We start from the raw sequence: 26359 nt of genomic DNA, 5'->3' as shown, positions 1-26359 counted from the left end.
TGAACCCATACATAAAGTTGGGGATTGTAGCACAACTGGTAATCCCAGGACTGGGGAGGCAGGGGCAGATCCTTGAGGCTTGCTAGCTACTTAATCTAGCATAATGCACAAGCTCTAGGCTAATGAAAGGCCCTGTCTCAAGAATAAGGTAGATGACACCCCGTGAGAAATGGCATCCATGGTTGACTTCTAACCTCCAAAGGCATGCTCATTGCGGGGAGGGAGAGGGAGAGGATCCACAAGCATCAAGCATGCAGGGATCATTTGGGGCTCAGGAGTAAACCTAGGCTTATCATGTCCTGCGATGCTTGTGCTTGTCTCCTGTGAGCAGCTCATTCTTTTCTTGAGCTTTGAAAATTACACCCTAGCCCTCTTGGTAGATACGGATTAAGAGCAGAGTGTGCAGTAGGGGCACTGTGGCAAAATGAGCCACAGCTAGACCCCAGACCTTTTTCTTTCCCAAGGGTCTGCTGTGCGACTATTCAAATGTAAACATCTTGGCAAATTAATGTGATACCTGGCAATTTAGGACAGAGGAAAACAACATAGTTAAACCACTTACATCAGTAGAAAAGGAGGTCAGTGGAAAACGTGGCCCTTGTCTCTCATACACGTGCCCTTGTGTGAGGTTTGGGAAATGTCTATGTCCAGGAAGGTTGCCTTGGGCAGTCGCCCAACCTTCCTCTACACTACACAACTAGTGAAAAGATAAGATTTCTCAGCGGAGGCAGAACACAGGGAGACATTTGATGCCTGCCTTATTCAAGTCACCAATAATCTCTCTTGCATCACTCACTTTTGTTAGAATTGGCTAATAGGCCACATGCCTCTGCTGAAGCCCGGCAGATATAAGGGGTGACCCTGCAAGCTGACTTCCTGAACCGAGCAGGGAGCAGCCAGCATGGGGCATGCTGGGCGACAGTTCCAAGCCCTGTTCTGGAAGAACTGGCTTTGCAGACTGCGGCACCCAGTAAGTGTTCTGGCTTTCCAGAGAGCTTTGGGAGGGAGGACTGGGTAGAGATCAGGGTCTCCTCTGGCTTATCCTGCTTCTTGGAGGTGCCAGCATCCACCGGGGGACCCAGACTGCAGGGTTGTTTCCCACTAGAATATATCCTATGGGCCAATATTGCTGAACTCTCACGGACATTCTATTGCTGAATAGAATCTTGTCAGAAAAAGGTTAATTTAGAAATAAAGTGACAAATCCCACGTGAAGGGATACACTCTGGCCCTGGACACATGGGGAAGGGCCCAGGGCCAGCACAGGAAGATTTGGTGGACTATGCAGAGCCCCCATTGAGGGCCCTACCCTGCCTGTGGAGCGGTGGGCAGATGGGGTGGGGGAGTAGGTTGGGAGTGGGGGAGGAGGGATGGGAGTGAGGGGAGGGAGAGGGAGAAGGGACTTATATGTGAAACAAGCTTGTTCCCTAACTTGAACTAATAAAAAATAAAATAATAAAGAAGTATATATATAAAAAAGAAATAAAGTGACAAGTGGAGCTTGAAGAATTGACGTTGGGGACGTTTGTTATAATAACTGAGTTGCAAGCCTTTTGGCTTAAGGAACAAGGCATTAGAAATGTTTAATGCGTAACCATAATATATGGATGCTGAGTCTAATGCCTGAGGACTAAGAACATAAATGGGCTCCACACCATACACCCCTCAGTGTTAGTCTATGATGTTTCTGTCTTAGTGTTAATTCACATCTTTTTTTTTCAGAATTGTATCCAGTTTACAGCAGCTAGGCTTTCCTGAGCAGATTGGAGTTGTGCAAACCAAAATCATGCTAATATCTCAGTTAAAAGTGTGTATTTTAATGAAGTATGGTCATGATGAACAGTCTTTTATCCCTGTTGCTGCTGAGGAAGCCTCAGTACTAGAGTTGTCCCCTTCAGCAGCAGACCTGCCTGTCATGACAACTGAATTTCATTTGGCTGACTCGGGCAGAGCATCCTCCCCGCTCTCCTCACAATAAAGCAAATGTTTAAAGGAGGGTTTTCTCTGTCCTGAGATGTGAGGATCAGAAGAATCTAGCTGAGATTTTGATTGCACCAAAGGTTTGACATCAGAGATGCTCAAGGGAGACACAGGCTTCTGATGAACTGTGGTTGTGTTATTCTCTGCCAGTGTGGTTTTCCTTTGATGAGCAGTGGAATTCATTAAGATATAAGTTTCAGGATCTGCACCTATCACAACAGTGTTCCAGAGGGAGGTGGCTTCCCATGAACACGTTCTTTTCCTTTTGTCGACTTGAATTCATTAACTTCAATAGCCCCGTGATGTAGTGATGGGCGGTACCCAGACTCCCTGGCTCCTTAGCGGTAGAATGTGCTGCTTCCTTAGTGGGCTCTGTCTGACATTTACTAGTTGACTCATACAGGTGTCTTAGCTGCTTTTCTCCCTCGGAGATGGCCAGAATGGTTAGTGTTTATGATAAGCTCACAACAGGGCCCTTCAGATGAGTGGGGGTGATTCTTATCACAGCACAGTAGGAAAGAAACGAGTGTTTTAGTCATCTAGGACATGAGCTCTGGGCTCTGTGAGGAAAAGAGAGGAGTAGAGCTCTAGGCATCCAGCTTGCTGGACCAGAAATGGGTCAGAACAGAACCTCGGAGGCAACAGAATGGCAATGTGTCCACATCTCTTAATCAATTACAGTGGAAATATTGAGGGCAGGCCCCTCTGGGTGAATGTCTTTAAACTGACATGGTTTTCCTAGCTTCCTGTTCTCCAGTGGTGATCCGTAAATTCTGTTTTTTACATTATGGAATTAGAATGTTGTCACAGATGGGTACAACCAATCTGACGAAGTGAAGAAACAGTCTCAAACGTTTATCCTGTGAATAAGAATTTGGCATTGTTTGTATGAGAAGAGAAGCTTGTTTATTTTACACATACTTAAAAACCTCTTCATTTGGTTATTCTATGATTATAAATCCTTTATCTAAATTTTAAGGATTTTTTTCTTTTTCTTTTTGTTTCGTTTGATCTTTTGTCTTTCAACATAGCCCTGGCTGTTCCAGAACTCACTATGTAGCCCAGGCTAGCTTAGGACTCACAGAGATCTACTTGCCTCTGACTCCTAAGTGCTGGGATTAAAGGTGTGTACCACCATTCTTAGCTACTTAACTTTTAAATTATGTGTGTCTGTCTATGAATATGTACATATGAATGTAGGTCTGAAGAGGGTATCAGTCCCCAGGAGTTGACATTTTAGGCAGTTGTGAGCCAGCCTTTGTGGGTGCTGGGAACTGACTTTGGGTTTTCTGGAAGAGCAGTAAGCACTTTTAATGACCAAGGCATCTATTCAGTCCCTATGATTCCTTTAAAGACCATTTCATTATGGATAGTTGAGAGAAAAATTAAAACAAGATTAAGGATAGATAATACTCATCCCTATAGATGGTTAAGATTCTGTTTGGATCATTGTTTATGAGAAGTCTAATTTTATATTTATGTTAATGCCACTCATTTTATTCCTCTTGAGTTTTTATTTATTGCATAATCATTATTATAAGAACAAGGAAACAAATTTTAAACTACATGAAATTCCATTGTGATGATTCATGTACTTGTTTTCTTGGCATATATAATACACATATTTGATTGTTAATTCATAAACTTCCCTTTTCTCATTAACCATTGAAGCCTAACATTTTATAAGTTGATGTATGGTCTTCCTATTCAATGGCTTTATTGAATAATAGTTCGTCATCAAATGCACATAACTTATTTGACTATGTCCTTGGTTCATGAAGGCACATTTTGCTCGTGTGGTGTATGTATGTGTTTGTGTTCAGGTGGGGTGTGTGTGTGCATATGTGTTTGTGCATATGTGTGTGTGTGTCAGAGATTGACAGCAGTGTCTTTTAATGCTCCCTACCTTAGTTTTTGATACAGGATCTCACACCTGGAGCTCACTGATTCAGGATGACTAGCTGCCCATTGAGCTGTCCCTACCTTCCCTCATGATAGAATTCTAGGTGTAAGTCAGCATGCCAGCTGTGGTCTAGAGTGGCTGGGCCTGCCTTGTTTCCTATGGATGATGACACCATTGCCCACCCTGTTTCCTACGGATGATGACACCATTGTCCACTCTGACCCTTGATCTTTCTTGGGATCATTGTCGTCAAATCTCATTTGTCTTGGTTCCTGTTCTCAGTGGTGACTGCTAACCTCTTCCCTTTTGCCCCTACTGTGGGGGATCCTGAATATTTATCAAGTAATGAAAGGTAACACAGCTGTTTGAGTTTGGACAATATTGCTGAAAACTTTGACTAGTAGTGGGGGATTAAAGTGTCATGTTGTATACATGGATAGCATGTTGGATCTTGAATGTTCTGGAAAGTCTCATGAGGAAAAGGTTTGGTCTGTAGGAGGATGCTATGTGGAGTTATGGCAACTTTACATGCTGGAGTGTAACGAAGGTTATTAGGTCATTGTCGGCATGGTGTTGAAGGGGATTATGGAACCCTGGTCTTTTCTTCTCCTTGTTTGCTCCCTGGCATATAGTTATAGTGGTTTTTTTCCACAACAAATTCCTTCCATGATGTATGGTGTTACCATAGGCTTGAAACAATAGGGGCAACTGATATAGACCAGAACTCTAGAACTGTCGGTCAAATTAACTTTTCTTTTTATAATATGATTACAGAAGCTACTTTGTTGTAGCAGACCGCTGGGGTTCTGAAAACCAACAGTTAATTCTCAACTACAGGCAGTAAAGGACAAAACTATATTAGAAATGTTCTCCTACTCTTCACTCTTCAGTATAGAACTCAGTGATATGTACTCTGGACTCCAGCCCCTTTTCACACATAATTCTCAGTGCTGTTGGTTCAAAAGGCCACAGTGAAGCTTTCTGCTAAGTATAGACAAGAGTTATGGTGTCTTGTCCATGTTCTTCCCTCAGGCATGGCTTGGAAGAAGTCCATGAGGTTGTCAGAGTGCCAGTATAGCAGCTTCTATGCTCAACACATGGGCAAGTTCAAATCAGCTTCCATTAGGGAGCTCCCAATCAGCCCAGCCCAAGCAGGCTGAACCTCAGCCTGTATCTCTAACTCACAGTCATCTACTTCAGGGTCTAACCCTTAAACCATCCTTAAAAAACACATTTTCAGGTTTCATTGACTTGAGCCTCTGACATTTCATGTGTGTGTATCTATGTTTTTGTTTTATAAAAAAAGAACCTCACACTTATTTGAGATTTTCATCTACTCCTAAGTTCTGATGCTCAAACCTGACTTGGTTTGAAGCAAAACTTTCTTTTGAAAACAAAACTTGCTGGCCTTAATGTCTGCCTTTTTTCTGAAACTGGAAACAATCATAGATATAAAGCCAGAAGTGGATCAGATTGTCTTTCTTTTTGACATTGTCTCAGAGGCTGCCACTGTTCTTGTTACTATTTTTGTGGAGTTAGAAGTTATAATTCAATGGCTTCCTGCCAAATATATTTGACTTAAAGTTCTGTTAGCAGAAACCAGGAAGTCATTGGTCAAGTGTCTGAATTCTTAGGTTGGAAAAAAAATTTTTTGACCCAAAAGCCCACTCCTGACAGCTCTTAAAACCTCAGAATGCCTTTTTATTGGAAAGAACCTCAAGAGTTCAAACATCATATTAGCAGACATTGGGTATGCTTCAAGTGAACTGACCTGTAAGTGGCTTAAATGAATAACAGCATTTAAGGGTCACTGCAGGGACCTTAGCTCTGAAACCAATATTGTTTGGATTAGGAGTCTTGCTGTGCCCTGACACTTGATAAGATATTTCTCATCAAGAGAGATTTTCCAGTAGTGAGCCTGTTGTCATACTGCAGGGCAGTTAGGCTAAATCTGTGCTTGACCATGTGGTATTTAGAAGTCTGCTTAGGCCGCTATATCACAATACTATATACAAAGTGGTGAAAAGAGAAATGTGTTGCTTCACTGTTGGAGGCTGGAAAGCTAAGGTTGAGGGACCAGCAGGCTAGCCTCTCTGAGGAGTGGTGTATATATGGCCTTTGCCATGGCTCTTCATCATCATCTCTGTGTATCTTGGTGTTCAAAGTTTTCTCTCACTAGGAAAGTGCATGCCACGTGGGATCTGAGCTCGGGCTATTCCAGTGTGAACATGTTTTAACGAATTGTGTGTTCAATGGTTCTATTACCAAGTAAAATCAGACTATGAAGTGCTGAGGCTTAAGGACTTCACCCTAGGAGCATCGAGCAGCAGGAAACTAGTATAGCCCCAGTGATAGCCTATCTGACAAAGGGGCTCCACCTTTGTTAGTACAATTGCTGTCTCGAGAGATAAAGCCATACCTTGAATGTCTTAGAATGTTTAAATAGCACAACTTTAGTCCTCAGGTACCACCATTCCACACTGAGAAATGCTCTACTTAACTCATTTGGGTCAAAGGAAAGATTTTTGCTTCTTAGACCTCAACTTCTGTCCAGGAACTGTGGCATAGCAGTGGCATAGTGAGTGCAAGGCCAGCCTGTGTTGCTTGAGGAGAGTCTGTCTCAAAATTCAAACAAAAACAGAGAACATTGCTTCCTTAAGAATCTGCTTAAATTTCCAGTCATCATGAGTGAGTGACAACGCCCTTCCTCTCCTAGGTTTTCAGGTTTCCCAGTGGGCCTACAGTGACAGAGAAGTGCCATGTCTCTGATTCTTGCTAACTTCTGGCTGACAGTGAATAAACTTAAAGGTGAATAACCATTACTTAGTTGTCTGGCTTCTAGCAGAATACCTGTGTTGTCTTTGAATGGACAGAGTGGGCAAACTCTGCAGAATTTCCTGTGCATTTTAAGCCCTGAGGACCCAATGGCTGTTCTCAACCTCTTATCAAAAGTCCCAGGTATCAGTTAGCTTTCTTCAACTCTCAGAATCCTCCCACAGAAAAGCCTGAGCCAAGTGACTTTGGTACATGACTAGTGGTCTGACCCTGCTTAGATCCCTCTGATGGTTTTTGTCCAGTACTGCCTAGGATTTGGTGTAGATGTTGATTAAATGATTTTTGCTTAGGCTACAATAGCAATTGTGTCATGGGCCAGTCCCAAGCTCTGGGACATACTTGTAGTTACTAGAATCCACAAATGAGCTCAGAAGTTCTCCAGGTTCAAGACATTTTTGCAACCCAGTCAGTCAGTCAGTCAGTCAGTCAGTCAGTCAGTCAGTCAGTCAGTCAGTTAGAAGTACCTGAAGGGTACTAAATGGCCTCCTGCTGACAGCCCTCAGATCTTTCTGCTTGGCCTCCCAGTGGCCTGCTACATAGAAGGGCTCCAGCTGCAGACATTGTTGAATAAAAAAGGGTGAGAGATAAGGGGCCTCCAGAGCAGTGCATTTGCTGGTGTGTTATTCTCACGGTTCCCAGCAGTCATGGAGAAGTTGTTCATTTTCTATAATTAAGCCCCATGGACAGCATCTTAGCCAGCTACATCCAAATCCAGATGCTTTGTGATAGTTTGAAGCTCTGATTGAATTCTCTTTACACATCTGGGGAATGATCTGGTGCCCTTGTGATAGATAAAAGGGCCATTAAAAAGTGCTTGTGGGGTTCTTGTGTGGCTTGAGGCTGCTATGATACACCTGTTCCAGACCCTGGGGAAGAAGCTGTTGGGTCACTGGGAGGTTACTACAGGTCATCTGTGTATATCTCGGCAGAAATCCAATTACAGAGAAGCAAACATGTTTTGTGGTATTAGAGCTTGGAGCTGGCATGTACTGAGCTTGTTTGCTTTTCTTCTATTCATAATCAAGGGATCACAGGGCCCTTTCAAATCTGATTGACCTTAATTTGCTTCTAATCCTTTGATTTGGCTTTATTTTCCTCCCATCCCCTGTTTTTTTCAAAGCACAAGTAAATGTACAAACTACTGGTGTGTGTGTGGGGTGATGGGGAGCAACCAAAACAAATGAAAAACTTTGAAGGGCAGTGAGGGCAATGCCTGCAGGAAGAAAGGGTCTCAGGCACTTTGAGTCTCCTATAGGTGCCCTTTGGTCCTGTCCCATGGCCTGAGGGTAAGAAGCTTAAGCCTTCCAAAGGAATGGAAAATAGCTGCTTTTCAAATAGTAGGCATTTGGATTCATTACTTCCCTATTTGACTGTTTGCCAGGGGGAAAATACATAAAAACAAACAGACACCCCTCTTCTCTATGATACTCTTGTTGAAGTTTCCACCGCTTTGGGGAGAAGATGCTAACATCATCAAGAGGCTGGGTCTCTTTTATGTAGGATGGTGGCTTCTGTAGAACAGAACAAAGGCCCCTTGAATGCATGGTCTTTCCTTGCAGTAACTGTGGACTTTGGTATAGACAGGCCCATTTTTGTTGTTGTTGTTGTTGTTGCATTGAGAAGAGGTCTCATTCTGTAGCCCAGCTGGGCTTGAATTCATGATTTTCCATTCCCAACTCTCCTAATGCTAGGATCATAAATGCATGCTCCATTCCCAGGTAGGCCTGGAGATTTTTGTGTGGGTCTGGCTATGGCACTGTCCACTGAGGCCTGTCCCAGGGCGTGTAGAAAGACTGTCTGGTTTGAATGCCTCATTAGCATGTGTTGTCTTTTAGATTAGGGTCTGGATCTTTGGGTGTACTTGTGTTAGCTGTACTCATCTGTCAGGAGAGTAGCACTCCTTAGGGACGAGAGGTAAGGGCCAGAAGAAACTGAGCAGAGTCATTGAGTTAGGGAGTTGTGGCTGAGGGTGGCTCAAAGGAGCTGCTGCAAAGGGCCTGAGGAAGAAGCCAGTTAGTGACCAGTGCTCCCTTTGGATGTAAGCATTTCTCTCAGATCTGGCAGCTGTTACCCACTTTTATTTTTGTCACGCTACCCAGACCCAAATGGCATCCACATGTCTTCTCTCTCCAAGCTGATTGTGACCTTTAGCCCTGGATACCCTCACAGGTCTTCTTCCCTTTTCACAGATCAGGAAGCTGAGGCCAGGGAGGAGACATGCCCATTGTTGGCACAGACCAGGGGAAGTAGTGAAGGAACCAGCTTCCCTTTTGGCAGACATAATGGCCGAACACATGCTTCTATGACCTTGTCACAGACACTAGAAAGTCAGATGCCTGTCTCGTGACAAGGAACCAATTGGAAGTTAGTTGGTGGCGCTATGCTTTACGACCCTGGGTGTGTTTTACGGACAAGCACACAGCAATGAGGTAGAGAGCATAGCAACCACCCTGGGAGGGCCTATGGGCCATAACAACCAGTTGACCAATCAACACAGGGCAAGCCCTCCAAGCCTGGAGGCACACCAATCGTGAGCCTGTGCGTACCCCTAGACACTCCCCTTACGCTGCCCTATAAGATCTTTTGGGAGCCCCTAGGAGACCTCTTTGCTAGCCATCCACCATGGTGGGTGGATCAAAGACCCAAGCTAACACGGGGTTAGCTCGTTAAACTACAATAAAGCCTCATGCAATTTGCATCAAGCTTTCGCCTCCATTCTGTGTTTGGGGTGGCCGCGGTCCTGGGCTAAGATTCTGGAAGCCTCAGCTTTCCGAGGGTCTAACATTAGCAAGACCTGCATTGAGAGACCTGAATGCATCTGAAGCAGAGCTCAGGCAGGCCCTTCCTGACTCTTCTGGTTAACAGCACTGAATGCAATCTTATGGAGTTTATTTAACAACTAAAGTGAGTTAAATAGGACAGAATGACCCTAAGCAACCAGAGCCCTAAGACTCTTTCTTGTATACTCCAGGGTTGGAGTTGGTGGTCTCCACATGATGAGCTGCCAGGAGCTACTAGTAGTGTTACCACAGCACAGCCTTGCATGTATCTCTACCATAGCCTTGAACTATGTATCCACTGGCATGTACCATCAGAGGTGGAGCTGAGTCACCCATCTTATGAGATCTATTGTGAGGAGGCATTCTTGTTTCCAAGGGCATCTTGATATCCTAGCATGATCCTCACATACACACATATATATATGTATATATACACACATGTATGTATATGTATATGCATGCACAAATATGTGCATATATAATATACATATTTTACACACATATAAAATATATGTATGTCATGTATGTCATGTGTTTTTTAAGATTTACTATTTTAATTTCATGTATGTATGTATAGTGTGTGTGTGTGGGTTGTGTGTGCATGTGAGTGTAGTGCCCCCAGAAACCAGAAGAGGGCATCAAATTCCTGGAACTGGAGTTTCAGGAGATTGTGAGCCACCAGACAAGGGTGCTGGGAACTAAACTCAGGCTCTTTATAAGAGCAGCAAGTGCTCTTAGCCACTGAGCCATCTCTCTATCCCTTTGATATATATATTGTGTCAAATACTACCTATCTAGGCATGTTAGGCATGCTTTCAGTAACTTTACTTAATAGAAACACAGTCAAACTGGAAAGGAACTTGGATTAATTTTCTGTTCTAATTTGCACTGTCTGCTGACCCAGTAGGAATGACAGGTCACATGATGTGGATTGACCCATCCAGTGTTGAATTCTTGATGACCTGTGTGGTTTGTACTTGTGATTAAGTCCATCTACAGTGGTATAATATGGTTTATTTAGTTTTCCATTTTGAGGGCTTTTTTAAATCATTTTTTTATTTGAATTAGAAACAAGATTATTTTGCATGACAATCCCAGTTCCCTTCTCCTTCTTGTCCTCCCCTACCACCCCCCAACTAAAACCCTATCTATTACATATCCTTTCTTCTATTCTTCCCCTGACTCAACCTTTCTGCTCCCTCATGACCTCTGCATCCTTCCTCTTCTTCCCTTCTCATTCTCGTAGCTCCCTCCCGCCTCTTCCCGTGCTCTCAATTTGCTCAGGGGATCGTGACCCTGTCCCCTTCTCCAGGGGACCATCAGGGCTCATTTTGAGGGTGTTTGTACAAGCTTGAAGTTTGCTCCAGATCTACTTCCATTTACATGAAAGGTCTACCAACTTCCTTCTCAGTCAATTACATGTATGTATTAGATGTATATATTTCAGGCAATTACATATATGTATTTCTCTGCTTTGTTGTCTGTTCTTTAGCTTTGTTATTCAGATTTACTTTGTATGTCCTATGACATCTTCTTCCCTATCTATGGGCCTCTCATCTGCTCACTGGAATTGGTTATGGCAGAAAAGGTGTGACCTCCTACACCTAGTAGCTCACACCCCAACTCTGGCCACAGTAATGGAGGGTTAAAAATACTTCACTCAAAATGCTATATCCTATTGATTTGCTAATGACCTGTACTTGGTTTCTATTTTTTGCAACTAGAACAATATTCAAATACTTTTGAGAATATTCTAGAACTTATTCTCTTGTTTCATAATGAGTGTGAGCCCTTGACAGAGTAAACACAGTTATGATCTGGAGGCGGGTGGTTTCCTCTCCAGAACATTCTCACCAGTGAGCCTCTACCCAGGATACACATTAATGCATTTTTCTGCCGCTTTTGAGATGTGATGGAAGAATTTGTTTTTCATTCACTTCTTTAATGCCTCTTATAGTTCAGCATTGGACAGAGTCTAATGCTAAGTCCATGTTTAATGAATGAATGAATGTCAAAAGAGAGATGATTATTTTTCAGTAGAATGCAGGAAGGAGAAAGACTTGCATTTGTCAACATTTTTTCTCAGTGTTCAGCTGTCATCAAGGTTTTCGAGCATTTTCTGTGAGGAAGTGGTTTTGGGCTTGAGTGGGAGCTATGAGCTCTTGGGATGGCCTAGCTCCTTTCTGGGCAGTAACAGTACCTGCAATTGAAGGTGGTATTTGGTACCGACTTTCTCAAAGCTTGTTTGTACTGTGTGAGTGCTGGATTGGTTTTTCTGAAACAGCAGCAACAAAGGCTGTAGAACATTTCTGGAAAAGTCCCCACTTCTGAGAGGTTGGCATTGGGAGGTTCTAAACTGCCCTAAACAGACACAATAGACCTACATGTGTACCACAAAAGTCTGTGTTTCCAAAGTCCAGGGTAACAAACTAATTATGTGCTTTGCTTCGGCTTCCTTGATATTCTAAACTTAGGATGTTTCCCCTCCCTCCAGCCAGTGAGCTCTTGGGATAAGCTTCTCCCGGCAAGGGGCCTTTTTCTATCTTAATTCATTGGCAATTTTATTATTTTTTTTATCACCAAAGCATTTTATCCTTTGTGTTTTCCACTATAACCGAAACCACAGACTGGGAGGGTTTAAAATGGCTTTAGTTTCTGTCTGGAGGGTTGTTTGTGCAAGTGAGGTAGAAGTTGACTTGTTTACTCTGCAGGCATAAGCTTTGTCTAGGTTCCATAATGGGTCAGTTCAAGGACATCCGGTAAAATAATTATGTCATGGTTTCCAAGGTGTTAGCCAGCACAGTGAAGCCCGTCCTATTGGTCACCTTGAGTCTCATGTTCTGATTGGAAATACCCAGCATCATGGGAGGAAGCCAAAGACAGGCTTGCTCTTCATCTCAAAATGCCCTGAAGAACCTGATCAGGTTCCTTTCATTTCACAGGTGCAGGTGTAATGTCATGTCCAAAATACCTGGGGACCCAGAAATGCTTCAGAATTCTGATATTTTTCAGGTTTTGGAAGATTTTCATGTATCTATAATGAGATCCTTGGGGAAAGAACTTATCCCATCTAAACATAAAATTTATTCCTCCTTTATGGACTTTTTTTTTTAAACACATAGCCTGAAGGGAATTTTATGCTATAATATAATAATTTTATACATGAAACAAAGTTTCATGAAGTGCCCTTTTCACTGATGACATCATGCCTTTGTTTTGAATTTTCTGGATTTAGGGGCATTTTGAAGTTTTTCAAGTTTTTGAATTAGAGATATTGCATCTGTCCACTTGTTTCTTCCTCTGGGAAGCAGGGCTTCATCCATGCTGTTCAATGCTTCCCAGTTCCTATCATGGCGCCTGACATGATGCATGTTCTCTAACGAGAAAGAGATTATTTATTTTTAGTAGATTTTCTAAAGAACACAGATGGCAGGGGTGAGGGGTGAGGGGCTAGGGGAAAGAGTTTGGGATGAGAAGAGGGAGGGGAAACTGCAGCCAGGATGTAAAATAAATAAATAAAAACAAAAACAAAAAATCCAAACAAAACAAAACAATCTATTTCTTCAGTTCCTAGACACAATAAATTTTATTAAAGAAATAAAAAGAACAAATAGCATTGTAATAAGCTTAATTGTTTTTATAGTTTATGGAATTTGTGTCTTAAGACATCAATATAATACCCTTCATTTCCTTCCGCATGTTCTTTTTCTTCTTTTTCATTTTTCCCCCATTTAATTCTATATCCTACATGGCAGGCAGGGGCCTCCTCCACCCCAACCTAGCTCTCAGGAAAACAAATCATATGGCACAGTTGTTGAATAGCAAGTTCTCCTCTCTCTCTCTCTCTCTCTCTCTCTCTCTCTCTCTCTCTCTCTCTCTCTCTCTCCCTCCCTCTCTCATATGTCAGATCAGTATGGCTTTGTTCCTGGGTTATGTATTCCCTTTGCAGGGCAGTTCACCTGTTGTTAAATGGCCAGTACATTGTTTTAATTACTCTTACTGTATACAAGGCTTTGATATGTGTGAAGACGAGTTCTTCTGACCTATTGATGTAAATGATCTTGGCTACTTTTGGTATTTATTCTACTAAATATATCTGAATATCTGAGAAACAGCTCACTAAGTATGCCAACATACTTGTTGGGGTCAGTTCAAGACGCTGGCTGTTCTATTGTGTGGCGCTACAGGTTTACAGTGAACCTAGAGTTCAGGGCAGAAATGGTATCTTCATGACAATAACACTTCTATGCATTAGCAATGCTCATCTGTTTCTTATTTAAATACTCTGGCACCTTTTAATAAAACTAAATACCATAAAATGACATATTTTAGTTTTCTACATTTTCTCCTTAGCTGTTCTATACTTTTGGTGTATGATTAAATATCATTTTAAAATGTGTTTTCTTATTGACTCTTGCTGGTGGTATATGTAATTATTGCAAGACATGTTACTGGAATCATCTATGAAGGTGAATTTGGAAATTTCATGCCCTATTTTTGCCAGATAGACTATGAGGTACACTCAAGTATTTTTAGTCCTTACTATATGTTGCTGAAGTTTTTCATGTTGAAGTTCTCTTTTGTAGTGTCCCTCTTAGTGTCTTGTCTCATTTGTGTGGTGTTAACTAATTCATTTACTATTTACCTGCTATGTGTGTTTCATCTCCTCATGGTTGACCGTCTTGCCTCTAACTTTACACACCCTAAATAGTACCTGCCAATCTCTTGAAAGTAAAGCCTGAAGTCATTGTCTTTCAATTAGTTTCATCCTACCATTGTTTGGAATCAAACACATGATTTTAAAACTGCCTTAGTGTATTGGGCAATGGAAACCTGGTTTCTGTTTATCTTACAATTCTCTTTTCATGTTCTTGAGATACAATTTCTTTGTGACACTATTCTAAATTGACCAAGTTTCTTGTAGCAGTCTGAAGAGACATGACTGCATGTTGGCAGTGAGCTGAGTTGTTGGTGATTCTAGTAACCCTATTGATGAGTGTGTTCCTTGAACTGTTCTTGAGATCTTTGTGTTTGGGTCTGTGTGGGTGTGCACATGTGCATGTGTGTATATGTGTGTGTGTGGGGGGGGGCTGTGAATGTGGGTGCATGTATGTGTGTTTGTGTGTGTTGGGGAGTGAATATGTGGTGTGTGTGTGTGTGTGTGTGTGTGTGTGTGTGTGTGTGTGTGTGAATGTATGTTCATACATGTTTCTTAGTTAGGGTTTCCATTGCCCTGATAAAAATACCATGACCAAAGGTAACTTCAGGGGAAAGGGTTTATTTCATTTTGCACTTCCAGGGAACATCACTGAGGGAAGTCAGGGAAGTAAACCAAGGCAGGAACTTGTGGGTGGGAACTGAAGCAGAAGCCATGGAGGAGTGGGGCTTACTGCTTGCTCCTTATGGCTTTCCCAGCCTTCTTCCTTTGTATAACCTAGGTCCATATGCCAAGCATGGAACTGCCCACAGTGGGATGAACTCTTTCCCATCAACCATTAATCAAGAAAATGTTTGACAGACTTGCCTATTATAGGCCAGTGTTATAGAAGCTTTATCTCCAGTTCCTCATCACGAATGGCTGTAGCTTGTGTCAAGTTGATAAAATTCATTCCAACCAGGACCACGTGTATGGTGTATTTGTGTATGTGGTGTGTATATGTGTACATATGTGTATGTGGTATGTGTGTCTATGTGTTTGTATGTGCACATGCATGTGTGTGGTGTGACAGAAGTGGATGTCTATATTCTTTATAGTATTGCATTTCTATTATCTGCATATTTAAAGTTTTCATCTTCTTGGAAAAGTCTACAGACATAATTTAAAAAATATCATGTATTCTGTTTTTCCTATTGAGAGGGAACTTTGCATCTCTTTGGAACTAGTACTTCACCAGCAATGCACAGCTCTCCCCCAACCAGCTGCACTGGAAACAGAAATAATATTACTGGATTTTAAGTTCTGAGTCATTTTCATGTTGGCTGGATTTCATTGTCAAGTTTTTACCCCTTCATTGTTCATGGCCTCTATATTATCTATGTTCTGTAATCACTGAGAACACCCCCCATCATTTTGAGGATCACAAAAAAAGACAAGTTTCCCCCTCCCTGTCCATTCCTTTAATTTCTCTTTTCCGTGTGTGTGTGTGTGTGTGTGTGTGTGTGTGTGTGTGTGTGTGTGTGTGTGTGTGTGTTTTCCAGAACAATTTTAGCTAGGTATTATACATATTAATATATATCATTTTTTAAAATCATACTTACTTTCTCTCTGAGCATTGCAGATACTGGGTCAGTGAGATTGCCCAGTGAGTAAAGGCACTTGTTATCATTCCCAATAATCTGAGTTTGAGCCCTAGACCACATGGTAGAAGGAAAAAACATGCCTGTAAGTTTATCCTCTGACCTCCACATGCACACCTTTTTGTGGGAGTATACTCCCACAAACAAACAATCTTTCCAAAGAACAGTGTGGGTATTGATACACTGGCAGTTACACGGAATGTTTTGAGAACATGTACAAGGTTAGCTTGTGCCCAACCTTTCAAACTGCCTTTTTATCATCTAAAACTTGCTGTTTTCTTCTTTTACTTCTTTCCTTATCTTTGATCCATAGCCTGAAGTTCACTATCTACAGTTTAAGGATGGTTAATTTTCTGAAATACTGTACAAAATTATGCTTTTAATCTTTAGATGAACTCTTCCATAGCTTTGAGCCTTTTAGGCTTTTATATTTTGAATTCTTTCCCTCAGGGATGCTAATTTCTTATTTGCATAGTCCTTGCTTTTCTCTGTTTTAATATTTTTGCCTTTAAAATACTTTAAAAGAGCACTATTATTACCTCTAACTCTCTGTGTTCAAGAATTCATGTGTAACTAGTGTCTCTTTTTTCTTGTTTTGTGGTTTCTAAGGCAGTTGTGCACAACAATTTCTTCTGTTCCTTTTCTTTACCTCAGTGAGCTTTTAGTTTGTTCATCTGTCATCTTTTTGAGCTCTTGTTTTTATGATGTCATTCTTCTTTTTGAAGTGCTTACACATTCTTCTATTTATTTCTTCTCCTTTCATGCTCCCTGGCTCTCTAGATTGTGTTTGGCTTACCTGTCTCTGCATTGTGTCCTTTGAGAAATGGGACTCACACTTTGGCAGCCTAGCTAAGGTTCTGTGTTTGTTCTCTACTCTTTTCAATGGTTTTATTTCCTAAGTATTTTTTTTGGTTTGGTTTTCTTTTATCTTGGCCCCTGATCACATCCTGTATCTCCTGCTTTTTGTAACAGGAGGAGTGGTGGAGATGATGGTGGACTTGAACAGGAAACTCATCTGAGATGAAAGACAATATTCACTACATTAATTTAGTTCCATGTTCTCCTGTGAATTTTTGTTAAATACTTTATACTATGTTCACTCAGTTGAGGAAATTTCGGTCAAACGTTGGATTCAGTTCACCTGTACATTCCTTTTGTTGTGTGTGTGCTGCTGGGGATCAAACCTAGGGCCTTGTGCCTACCAAGAGCTCTCCTACTGAATTCTTGGCCCAGCCCATCCTTTCATCTTCTATTGGGCAGCTCTGGAGGCTTCTGTGACAGCACATCCTTGCTGCCCATGCTCATTGTTTCATTAAATTAGAGCACTTTACTCAAGTGCTCTGCCAGAGGGAAGGGATAAGGAGAGTCCTTTGGTGTGTTTCTCTTCATCAGTGTGGGTGCTGGGAAGACAATGAAGATCCATCATGATGGCTTTGGAGAATGTGGACTGGATGGTTAGAACTGATCATTTTGTAGGTTTTTATGTGTTTTTCCTTTGAGACAAAGACAAGCCTCCCACCCTGTTCCCTCTAATTTTCCTTCCCATACCCCTCTTTATTTTGTCTGGAGGAAGAAACCTTCACTGTATTTCCTATGCAGATCTTCTATGCATGTTCAGACTGGGAGGGGCTCCCAGATTCTTTCCTATCTGAGCTGCACTGAGGTAAAAGGAAAATCTCTGTGCTTGGGGTGGAATGTGACAGCAATAGGGGATTCCCTTACCCATGAAGGTCACAGAGAAGGACCATGAAAGTCAGGTGTTAAGTGGAGTCTATGCTTTCTCTTGGTGGGAACAGCCTCCTGGGACTCTGTTTAAAGAGCAGTGTGCTTTGTGGTTGATTGGAAAGGTGACCCATGCTTTTTCAAGCATTAATAGGTTCAAGGGATGACTGATAGTTTTTCTTGAGAGCAGAGCCTGTGGCAGTACCCACTCCTGGTGCTACTGGACACCGATGTCTTTTTCACTTAGGCCAGATGACGGTGTTAAGAAGGGAGAGCCTGAAGTCTGGGAGGGAGAGAGCCGTCCTACATATGACAGGAGGCATCCGCATTAACAGGAATTGATTAAAAGTGCCACTTGAGATTCTAGGATAAAGACACATGAGTAGAAAAGCATGAAAATGTGATGAGGAAAGGCGACGTGGACCCCCGCAGAGAAACAGCCTCATGAAAGGAGCCGATTCACAGGTGCACATGGATAGTGACTCAGCGGAATGCAGTGTCTCCCAAGACATTTCTTCCTGGGGTAATTTTAGACTCAGAACCATAGAAAATCCTTCCTACTTGCATTCTTCCAAAGGGCATTTAACCAACTTGTAAACAACAACAACAACAACAAACCCTGAAGTAGAATTCATTTAGGTTTAATTTGGTTTGAATTTTAAGATTCTTGAAGGAACTTCTCCATGGGATATAGAGTTATAATAGTTGCAGTCATTTTCATTTGCAACTTGAAATTTGTCACTGGTTTAAGACTATATTGATAATATTTGTAGTTATGGCTGACACAATTTATTTAGCAAAAGTCCTTAAATCATGCTTTCTTTTCATCTAGGAAAGAGAATAAAGATACTAATTTTTTAAATCAATAAGTTGTCTACACAAAAGATTTAAATAACAAAAAAGCAAGTAAGATGGGCATGCTTGGGTAGAGGCAGAAAGTCAACTTTTCAACCCTAGTCTCATATACACAGTTTCAGACAATGCTAGGCTAGAAGAGATCCTATCTCAAAATCACAAACAAACAAACAACAAAACAAAACAAAACAAAACCCAGCAGCCCACACAATGGGAAAAATCTTTACCAATTCCACATCTGACAGAGGGTTGATTTCCAACCTTAATACATGGGGAGGTACTTAGTCTTTAAATTTTTTTTTATTAATTTATTTTTTATATTCCAATCCCAGTCCCCCCTCCTTCCTCTCCTCTGGCTCCTCCCACTCCTCTCTACCTTCCATGAATAAAGCCACTGGCAGTGGGTCCAAGACCTAACTCTAATGCACAAACTGACTTAGTGGAGCCCATTCTATATGGAGAGATACCTTGTTCAGCCTAGACACAGGGGTGTGGGGAGTGGAGAGGTGCCTCGGAACTGCCTCAATGAGATGACAGAACTGACTTAGTAGACTTCCTAGGGGAGGCCTTACCCTATCCGAGGAGCATAGTCCTGTCTGTTTCCTGCTCATGCTCACTGATGCTTATTCTCTGCACCTTGCATGGGGTGTATGTATAATACATGCTGAATAAATGAAAAAAAATGGCTAGTGACTATATAAAATTTTGTGCTTTACAGATGATGAAGGTAATGAGGATAATTTTTAAATCTTTTTTATGTTTTATACACTTTTTATTAATTTATTTTTTTACATTCCAATCCCAGTTTCCCCTGCCTCCTCTCCTCCTGTTCCCCTCACCCCCTCTCTTCCCATCTGCTCTACAGAGAAGGTAAGGCCTCCCCTAGGAAGTTTACTAAGTCTGTCCCATCATCTCTTTGAAGCAGGACCAAGGCACCTCTCCACCCCCACACCCCTGTGTCTAGGTTGGGCAAGGTATCTCTCCATATAGAATGGGCTCCACTAAGTCAGTTTGTGCATTAGAGTTAGGTCTTGGACCCACTGCCAGTGTCTTTATACATTGCCCCAGTCGAACCATTGTCGAAGTGCTTAGTCTTACTGCAACTTGATATGCCATGTTTTGCTGATGTCCATGGGAGACCTGCCCTTTTCTGAACAGAAATGGAGAAGTGGATTGGGGGGTGGGAACAGAAGGGTGTTGGGGGGAGGGATTGGATGGAGAGGAGGGAGGGGAAACTGTGCCTGGTATGTAAAATAAACAAATAAAAAAATGGCAAATGAAATAGAGAGAAAATATCAGCTAAGAGAGGATTTAATTCTTTAATTAGTAGTAGTTAAAAAAGAATGATTTAATAGAGAAACAGGCACCTGGAAGAACAGAGAACTAGCAGATAAGGAATTGTTATATGCTTAAAAACACTTTGATACTAATAAGGAACTATTTTTGCATATCAATTTGATAAAATTATGACAGAAGTTAAAAGCTTAGCCTAGAGCCACAGTTCAGGGTTGAAGTGCTCGTCTAGCAGGCAAAAGGCCCTGAGTGTGATCCCAGACACTACCAGGAAACAACAAAATCTGTACTGTAGGGGTGTAGTGGTTGGGCTTCACTCTCAATGAGAGAATTACAGTTTTATCTATCCAGACTCAAATCCAGAATAAAATCCAAGTTCATCTTGGCTCAGGGATTGCATTTAGTCATGTTCTCTCACAAGTCAGACAGAGAGTAAAGAAAGCTCATGGTAGCCAAGCAGAGTCAGGCACTTTTCTTTGAGTAGGTGTAAGTCCGTCAAGGCACACAAGTGGTCAGGCTCCTCCCCTGAGGAGCTCCAACTGCCGGCTTCCACCCACAGAACACCCTAACTGTCCTAATGGCTGGATCCAGTTCCTGACCTACAGAATAAAGAGCCCAAGCTCAGGACTTGAAATCCCACCAATTCCTGAGCTTGCCCCAAGCTCAGGACTTGAAATCCTACCAATTCCCACCCTCCAGGGTTTTTCTCTCCCGAAAATCTCTTGTGTGAGGTTTGTTGTGAGGTGTGATTTTGTGGTATTCCTTGGCTCCTGACTGCCAGGATACCTTTCTCCTCAGAGCTGTAACACTTACACCAGGTGAATGGATAAATAACCTGACATTAGAGTATTAACTGTCTTTGAGAAAGGCAGACCTCAAAGTGCTGTAAGAAAAATTGTCTTGAAGTATTAGTTATAATTACATACTATACATATGCATATGCATATACATGTATATTTAAGTGAATTAAGAAACCTAAGGCTATGTATGTTTTGGAACAGTGATTGCATTCCAGCTGACTTTTGAAATTTCATGCCCATGCATGTATTTATTTATTTATTTATTTATTTATTTATAATATCAACTTGTTCTCTTTGTCTATTGATCTTGAATGTATAAGCTACTTTTTTCTTTATAACTTTGTCTTAAAAAGCTACACACACTGGGTGTTGGTGGCACACACCTTTAATCCCAGCATTTGGGAGGCAGAGGCAGGTGGATCTATGTAAGCCAGCTTGGTCTATAGAGCAAGTTCTAGGACAGCCAAGGCTACACAGAGAAACCCTGTCTCAAAAAACCAAAAACAAAAGAAAAATGACATAAACAAAAAACAAGCTAGCTACCATATGCCATTAAAATAATGAAAAATGCTTTTTCTTCATTGCATATTTAATGAGGTACATTTCTATGTTGCATGTTTATATCCATCCATAAGTATAGAATCCTACCCAAACATCCCTACCCCAACATGCAGTAAATTGTTCTATTGCTACATGTGACTACCAGAATGATGCAACAAGTTGCAGCCTCTTAAGTGTTCTTTTGGTTGTCATTTTTAATTACAAGCATCAGCAAGAACTGGTATCTATTAGTGTGAACTATTAATAACTAGTACATATTAATGACTTCATGGTGACTTTTTCATATATTCATCTTTTCTGCTTTGATCATGTTAGCAATCAGGTAGGATTCTGCCAGGGCTCTGGTAGTTGTAAGGGCGTCAGCCTGAGGCTAGCCTCTGCAGCCCCTTTCTTATGAACACGAGTTATTGAGTTACCTCAGACTGGCAGAAGCTTTTTGTCCTGTTTCCTGGCTTAAGAAACACTTCCTTGGAATCTATTTCAAAGGGTGATTTTGTTTCTGTAATTACACCAGGGACTCAAATGCTATTCCACCTGCATTTTCCTGGCTGATCTCAGGGAGCACACTCACCTGGTCACACTGACATTTGCTCTCTGCATGTCCACTGACAAGCACACAATGGGAGGGAGATGGTAATGGCAGGCTGGAGAATAAAGGCGCCAAAGAGTTCACTTTAGTTCAAAGTATCAGAAGTTAGAATCTGAGGCAGTTTGACACTGTCTTCATTGTGTGACTGAGGACTCCGATTTGCTGATTTTCAGGCAGCTTTTGGTGTGAATTTGTCCACTGCATACATGTTGTGTATTAGAAAGGTGAGATGGACTGAAATCAGTAAAGTTTTTTCACAGTAACATTGGCTTAAAGATTATATCTCTAGCAATAGTGGAGAGGCTACCTTAAAAGCTCTTCCCCTATAATGAGAGTGATGACTACCTGATATGCTATCCTGGAGCCTTCATCCTGTAGCTGATGGAAGCAGAAGCAGACACCCACAGCTAAACACTGAGCTGAACTCTGGAATCCAGTTGCAGAGAGGAAGGAATGAAGAGAAAAGGGGTCAAGACCACGCTGGAGAGACCCATGGAGATAGTGAACTGAACAAGGGAGAGCTCATGGACCCCAGACTGATAGCTGGGAAACCAGCATAGGACTGATCCAGACCCCTGAATGAGGATGTCAGTTTGGAGGCCTAGACAATCTATGGGGTCTCTGGTAGTGGATCAGTATTTACCCCTACTATACAGATGGATTTTGGGAGCCCATTCCACATAGAGGGATAATCTCTCAGCCTAGACACACGGGGAGGGTCTAGGCCCTGCTTCAAATGATACAACAGACTTTGAAGATCCCCATTGAAGGCCTCACCCTCCCTAGGGGGCAGAAAGGGTATGGGATAGGCGGTCAGTGGGGGCAGGGGAGGAGGGGAGGGAGAAGGAACTGGGATTGACATGTAAAAGAAGCTTGTTTCTAATTAAAATTTTTAAAAAAGGAAAAAAGATTGTATCTCGTTCTCACATCACTTCCTAATCCCATTGTCTGTGCACTTCTTTCAATTCTGAGAATTTAAGGTTAGGGCTGTGTGTAACTCAGGGGCAACACATTTGCTTAGAATGCACAAGACCTTGGGTTCAAGTCCTGGTACTGAAAAGATAGTTCAGGCTCTCCACATTACTGAAATTCTCTGGGAAACTTCTTGTCAAAAGATTTGACTACCTTAGGTTGAGGAGTTTATTCCATTTCCCCAAAGGAATTTAAAGAATGAGATATTTTAACACACAAAGCATTGATCTTTAGAAGCAATACTTTTGTAGCCTGTGTGTATTCACTTGATTGAGTGTTGTGCAGCAACAAAGGGAAAGTGGCATTCTCAGATGGGACCAGGGAATGTGGCACTATCTCCTACAGGAATGCTGAAGAGATGAGAAAAATGAAAAGGAGTTGATTTGTTGGAGCATAGGAAATGGGGGTGAAGTTATTTACTTCTTTTACTTCCTTAATAACAATTCTGAAATTGAAAAAGAATCTTGGAAATGGAAAGGAACAGAATCCAGGACAGGTGAGAAAGATGAACAGGTGACATTATGGATTTGGCTCCCAAGGCAAGTGAGCTAGGGCTTCTCTCAGGCTGTGCCACAACAGATCCTGGGAAAAGGTTTTTCCATCAGGCTGTGTCAGTTCCTCAGTTATTTTGTGTTATGTGAAAGTGGCTTCTTCAGAGGTGCCCTGCCCTGAGAGACTCAGAGTGCAATGCAGAGGTGGGCTGATGACTCTGCACCTTGCCAGAGGCATAGAGAACACCTTTCCATTGCCACCTACAGGGCACAGTCTGATAAATAACTGCTAAACACAGAAATGTACTACACTATAAATTTATCAAAGTAAATCAGGCTTGTAAGAATATACACAGAACACAATAAAGCTGTTTCAGGAAAACCAGGCCTGAGAATTTTCTGGATACACCAGCTAGACCCTGGAAAGAAGAGGACACATAAGTGGTGACAGCTCTACCAATCCATCACACCCAACTACTTGGTGTGCGTGTCAAGGGACCAATCGGCAGAGAAGTCTCAACTGTCCTAGGGTCTTCAGCATGGTCTCAGTCCCTATTGTTCACGTTGTTGCTGTCTATCTGTCCACTGGCTCATCTCTTTGGACCCTATCTTGCCTCTCATCTCTACAGCCTCCAATGTCCTGTAACTTGCACTCCTGTGGATCAACTCTGACCCTAAAGCCTGCCTCTAAGGGGCAACTGCAATGATGTTTCAGACAGAGCCCCTCCCCCAGTCATACCTTGTTCCTTATGCTTGTCCTCATCTTTTCACATCTCTTTCAGACTCTGCCTCAAGCCTCATTGAAATTCTTTGAACTCTCTTGAGGCTTATAACTCCTTTGTAGCCATTCTGTAATAAGCACAGAGATATATTTACTATGTATTTATATGATGTGTAATGTGTGATCTGATATTAATTTTGGTAATTTACATTGGCATGAAAGAACCCGTGTTTGTCTTGGACGGCTGTCAAGGAGAGTGGGATTTCTTGGCATATTGTTGTCAATGAGACCACTATATCTTGTGAATTTGTTGTTATTCGATACATCTGACAGAGATTTATCTGTGTTTCTGACATAGCTCACATAGTTCACAAATAGGGGCAACAGTGACTTTCTGTAAAAGTAACCTGGCCTGGCTGCCCACCATCCTTCAAGTGGAGGGACTATTGCAGTACCTGGAAATGTGTTCAGAGTTTTGTCTTTTATGTTTTCCCAGGTTCTCTCCCTTGCCGAATTCTTCTGGCCTTGTATTCTCTTCATGATTCTGACAGTGCTTCGTTTTCAAGAACCCCCCAGACACAGAGATAGCTGTAAGTTTCATTCTGAATACAATTTTTAAATGCGAATGTTCAAAGAAAAAACATCCACCCTTTTCTCTATTCTTTATCCACATTGAATTCTCAGTGGCGCAAGTGACCAGGGCTCTATTATGACAACAGCAGTATACTAGAAGAATGTGCCAGGAAGGGACAATTCAGGGTTCTTCACCACTTAAGAATGATATTAATAGATCTTTGCTCAATCTAGCAAATAGGTTTATCCTGGGTTGAACTGATAGGGGCTTGGGTATATAAACTGTTGGTCCATTTAGGAAGAGTTAGAAACAGAGGTAAGGGAGGTGCCTTTCATTTTAACATGATACGATAGTGGTGATGACAGAGATGCAGGAGGTGGATACTGTGGCTGATGGTGGAGGTTCACTGATAAACTTACAAGAATTTCCCATTCTCCAGAAATGTGGCCAGTCATGTCACTTTGTCTGTATGATTTGAAAGCTCAGTAATGATACCTCTTGAGAAATGGTGATCTGTTTTGCTTTGACTATGCCACTTCAAATGTGTAGTTTGTTTGACTTTGCAAGCTTCCCATAGAAAAGTGGTTATTAAATGTTGGAATTTATCTGAAATATGTCTTCAATAATAACTAGGTTCTGAATATTGAAAAGGGAATGAGTCTAATGACTCATTTGTGCTTTGGTGGGTGGTGTTGTATATTATAGAAAACAGTGAAACGGGTTATTATAATTTCAGTTATAAAGATCTGAAAATCTTTTGTAGAGCTTTTAAATTTTAGTATTTTATTTTATTCATTCAGCAAACATATATCTAGGGCCTTTTATTCCCTCAAAGAACTTTTTAGAAGGCTGTTGTATTAGAGTACAGCGAGAGAAGTATCATAAGGGACTCCATATAAGAACAAATATACTCAAGGTTGGAGTCCTCAACCTCCAAACCACAAAATTCCCACTGGGGTGGCCTCCATTCTGGATGGGTTCCTGAGAAGGGATACAGAACCAGCTAGAGAAATGCATCTTTTTTTTAACTGATGTATCACTCCTAATTTCTATATGATCTTCTAAAACATTATGTCCTGTGTTTGCTAAGAATTTCTCCATCCCTTAAGCAGCAAACACATTCATTTATTTTTTCATTCATCCATTCTCTGATTCTTGTTTGTTTATTCATTCAGTCATCATATATTTAGTGAATGTCTTCTGTGTGAAGAACATTGTAGACAGAAGTTTCTGTCCCATCTAGTCCCTTGGTCGTTTGTTTCCAAATACACACACAGAGGCTTATATTAATTACAAACTCTTTGGTTGATGGGTCAGGCTTCTTATTGGCTAGCTCTCTCTTAATTATTAACCCATTTCTGTTAATCTGTGTATCTCCACATGGTTTTTGCTTACCAGAGAATGCCCAGGTATCCTACCTTTCCAGTAGCTACATGGCATCTCCTTTGTGACTCACTCTGCATTCCTCCACCAAGAATTCTTCTAGTTTGGTAGTCCCACCTGCCTGGCTACATCCTGCTTGTCCATTGTCCAAAACAGCTTTACTCATCAACTAATAGGAGAAACATGTATTCACAATATACAGAAGGATACCCCATCAGAACATTGTGCTAAATTCTAGGCATAGTGGGTCTTCAAGTTCAGGTGAAGGAGATCATCTCCCAGAATCAAAGTGGATATCAGGGGGAAAGCTGTTCCCTAGATGAGCCACATAGATTAGTGGCTTCCCAGTTGCCTGTCATTGCCGTTGTCTCCATGCCCTGTCCACCTGTGCATACAAAGGGCAGATAGGGTTGGGGCATGTGTCACCAGCACTTTGTTAAGATGTTGGCTCATTATACACTATAGGAGTATTTTCCTGAAAATTCCCCCTTTCTTCCTTCCTTCCTTCCTTCCTTCCTTCCTTCCTTCCTTCCTTCCTCCCTCCCCTCCCTCCCTTTCTTCTTTCCTTCTTTCCTTCTTTCCTTCCTTCCTTCCTTTCTTCCT

At 41.7% G+C, this 26359-nt stretch overlaps 1 protein-coding gene across 1 annotated transcript in view; it reads left to right on the top strand.

Moving 5' to 3' along the window:
- Positions 1-901: 901 nt before the first annotated feature.
- LOC100767606 (ATP-binding cassette sub-family A member 13) overlaps positions 902-26359 on the top strand; it is a 406786-nt gene continuing 381328 nt past the window's right edge. The window contains exons 1-2 of the mRNA XM_035452975.1: positions 902-970; positions 24296-24389. Coding sequence (XP_035308866.1) covers positions 902-970; positions 24296-24389 — 163 coding nt within the window. The remainder of the gene's footprint in view (positions 971-24295; positions 24390-26359) is intronic.

Source organism: Cricetulus griseus, assembly GCF_003668045.3.
Source record: "Cricetulus griseus strain 17A/GY chromosome 1 unlocalized genomic scaffold, alternate assembly CriGri-PICRH-1.0 chr1_1, whole genome shotgun sequence".
In the NCBI taxonomy this organism is placed as follows: domain Eukaryota; kingdom Metazoa; phylum Chordata; class Mammalia; order Rodentia; family Cricetidae; genus Cricetulus; species Cricetulus griseus.
The sequence above is the reverse complement of the archived record's forward strand: the minus strand, read 5'-3'. Positions and strand labels throughout refer to the sequence as shown.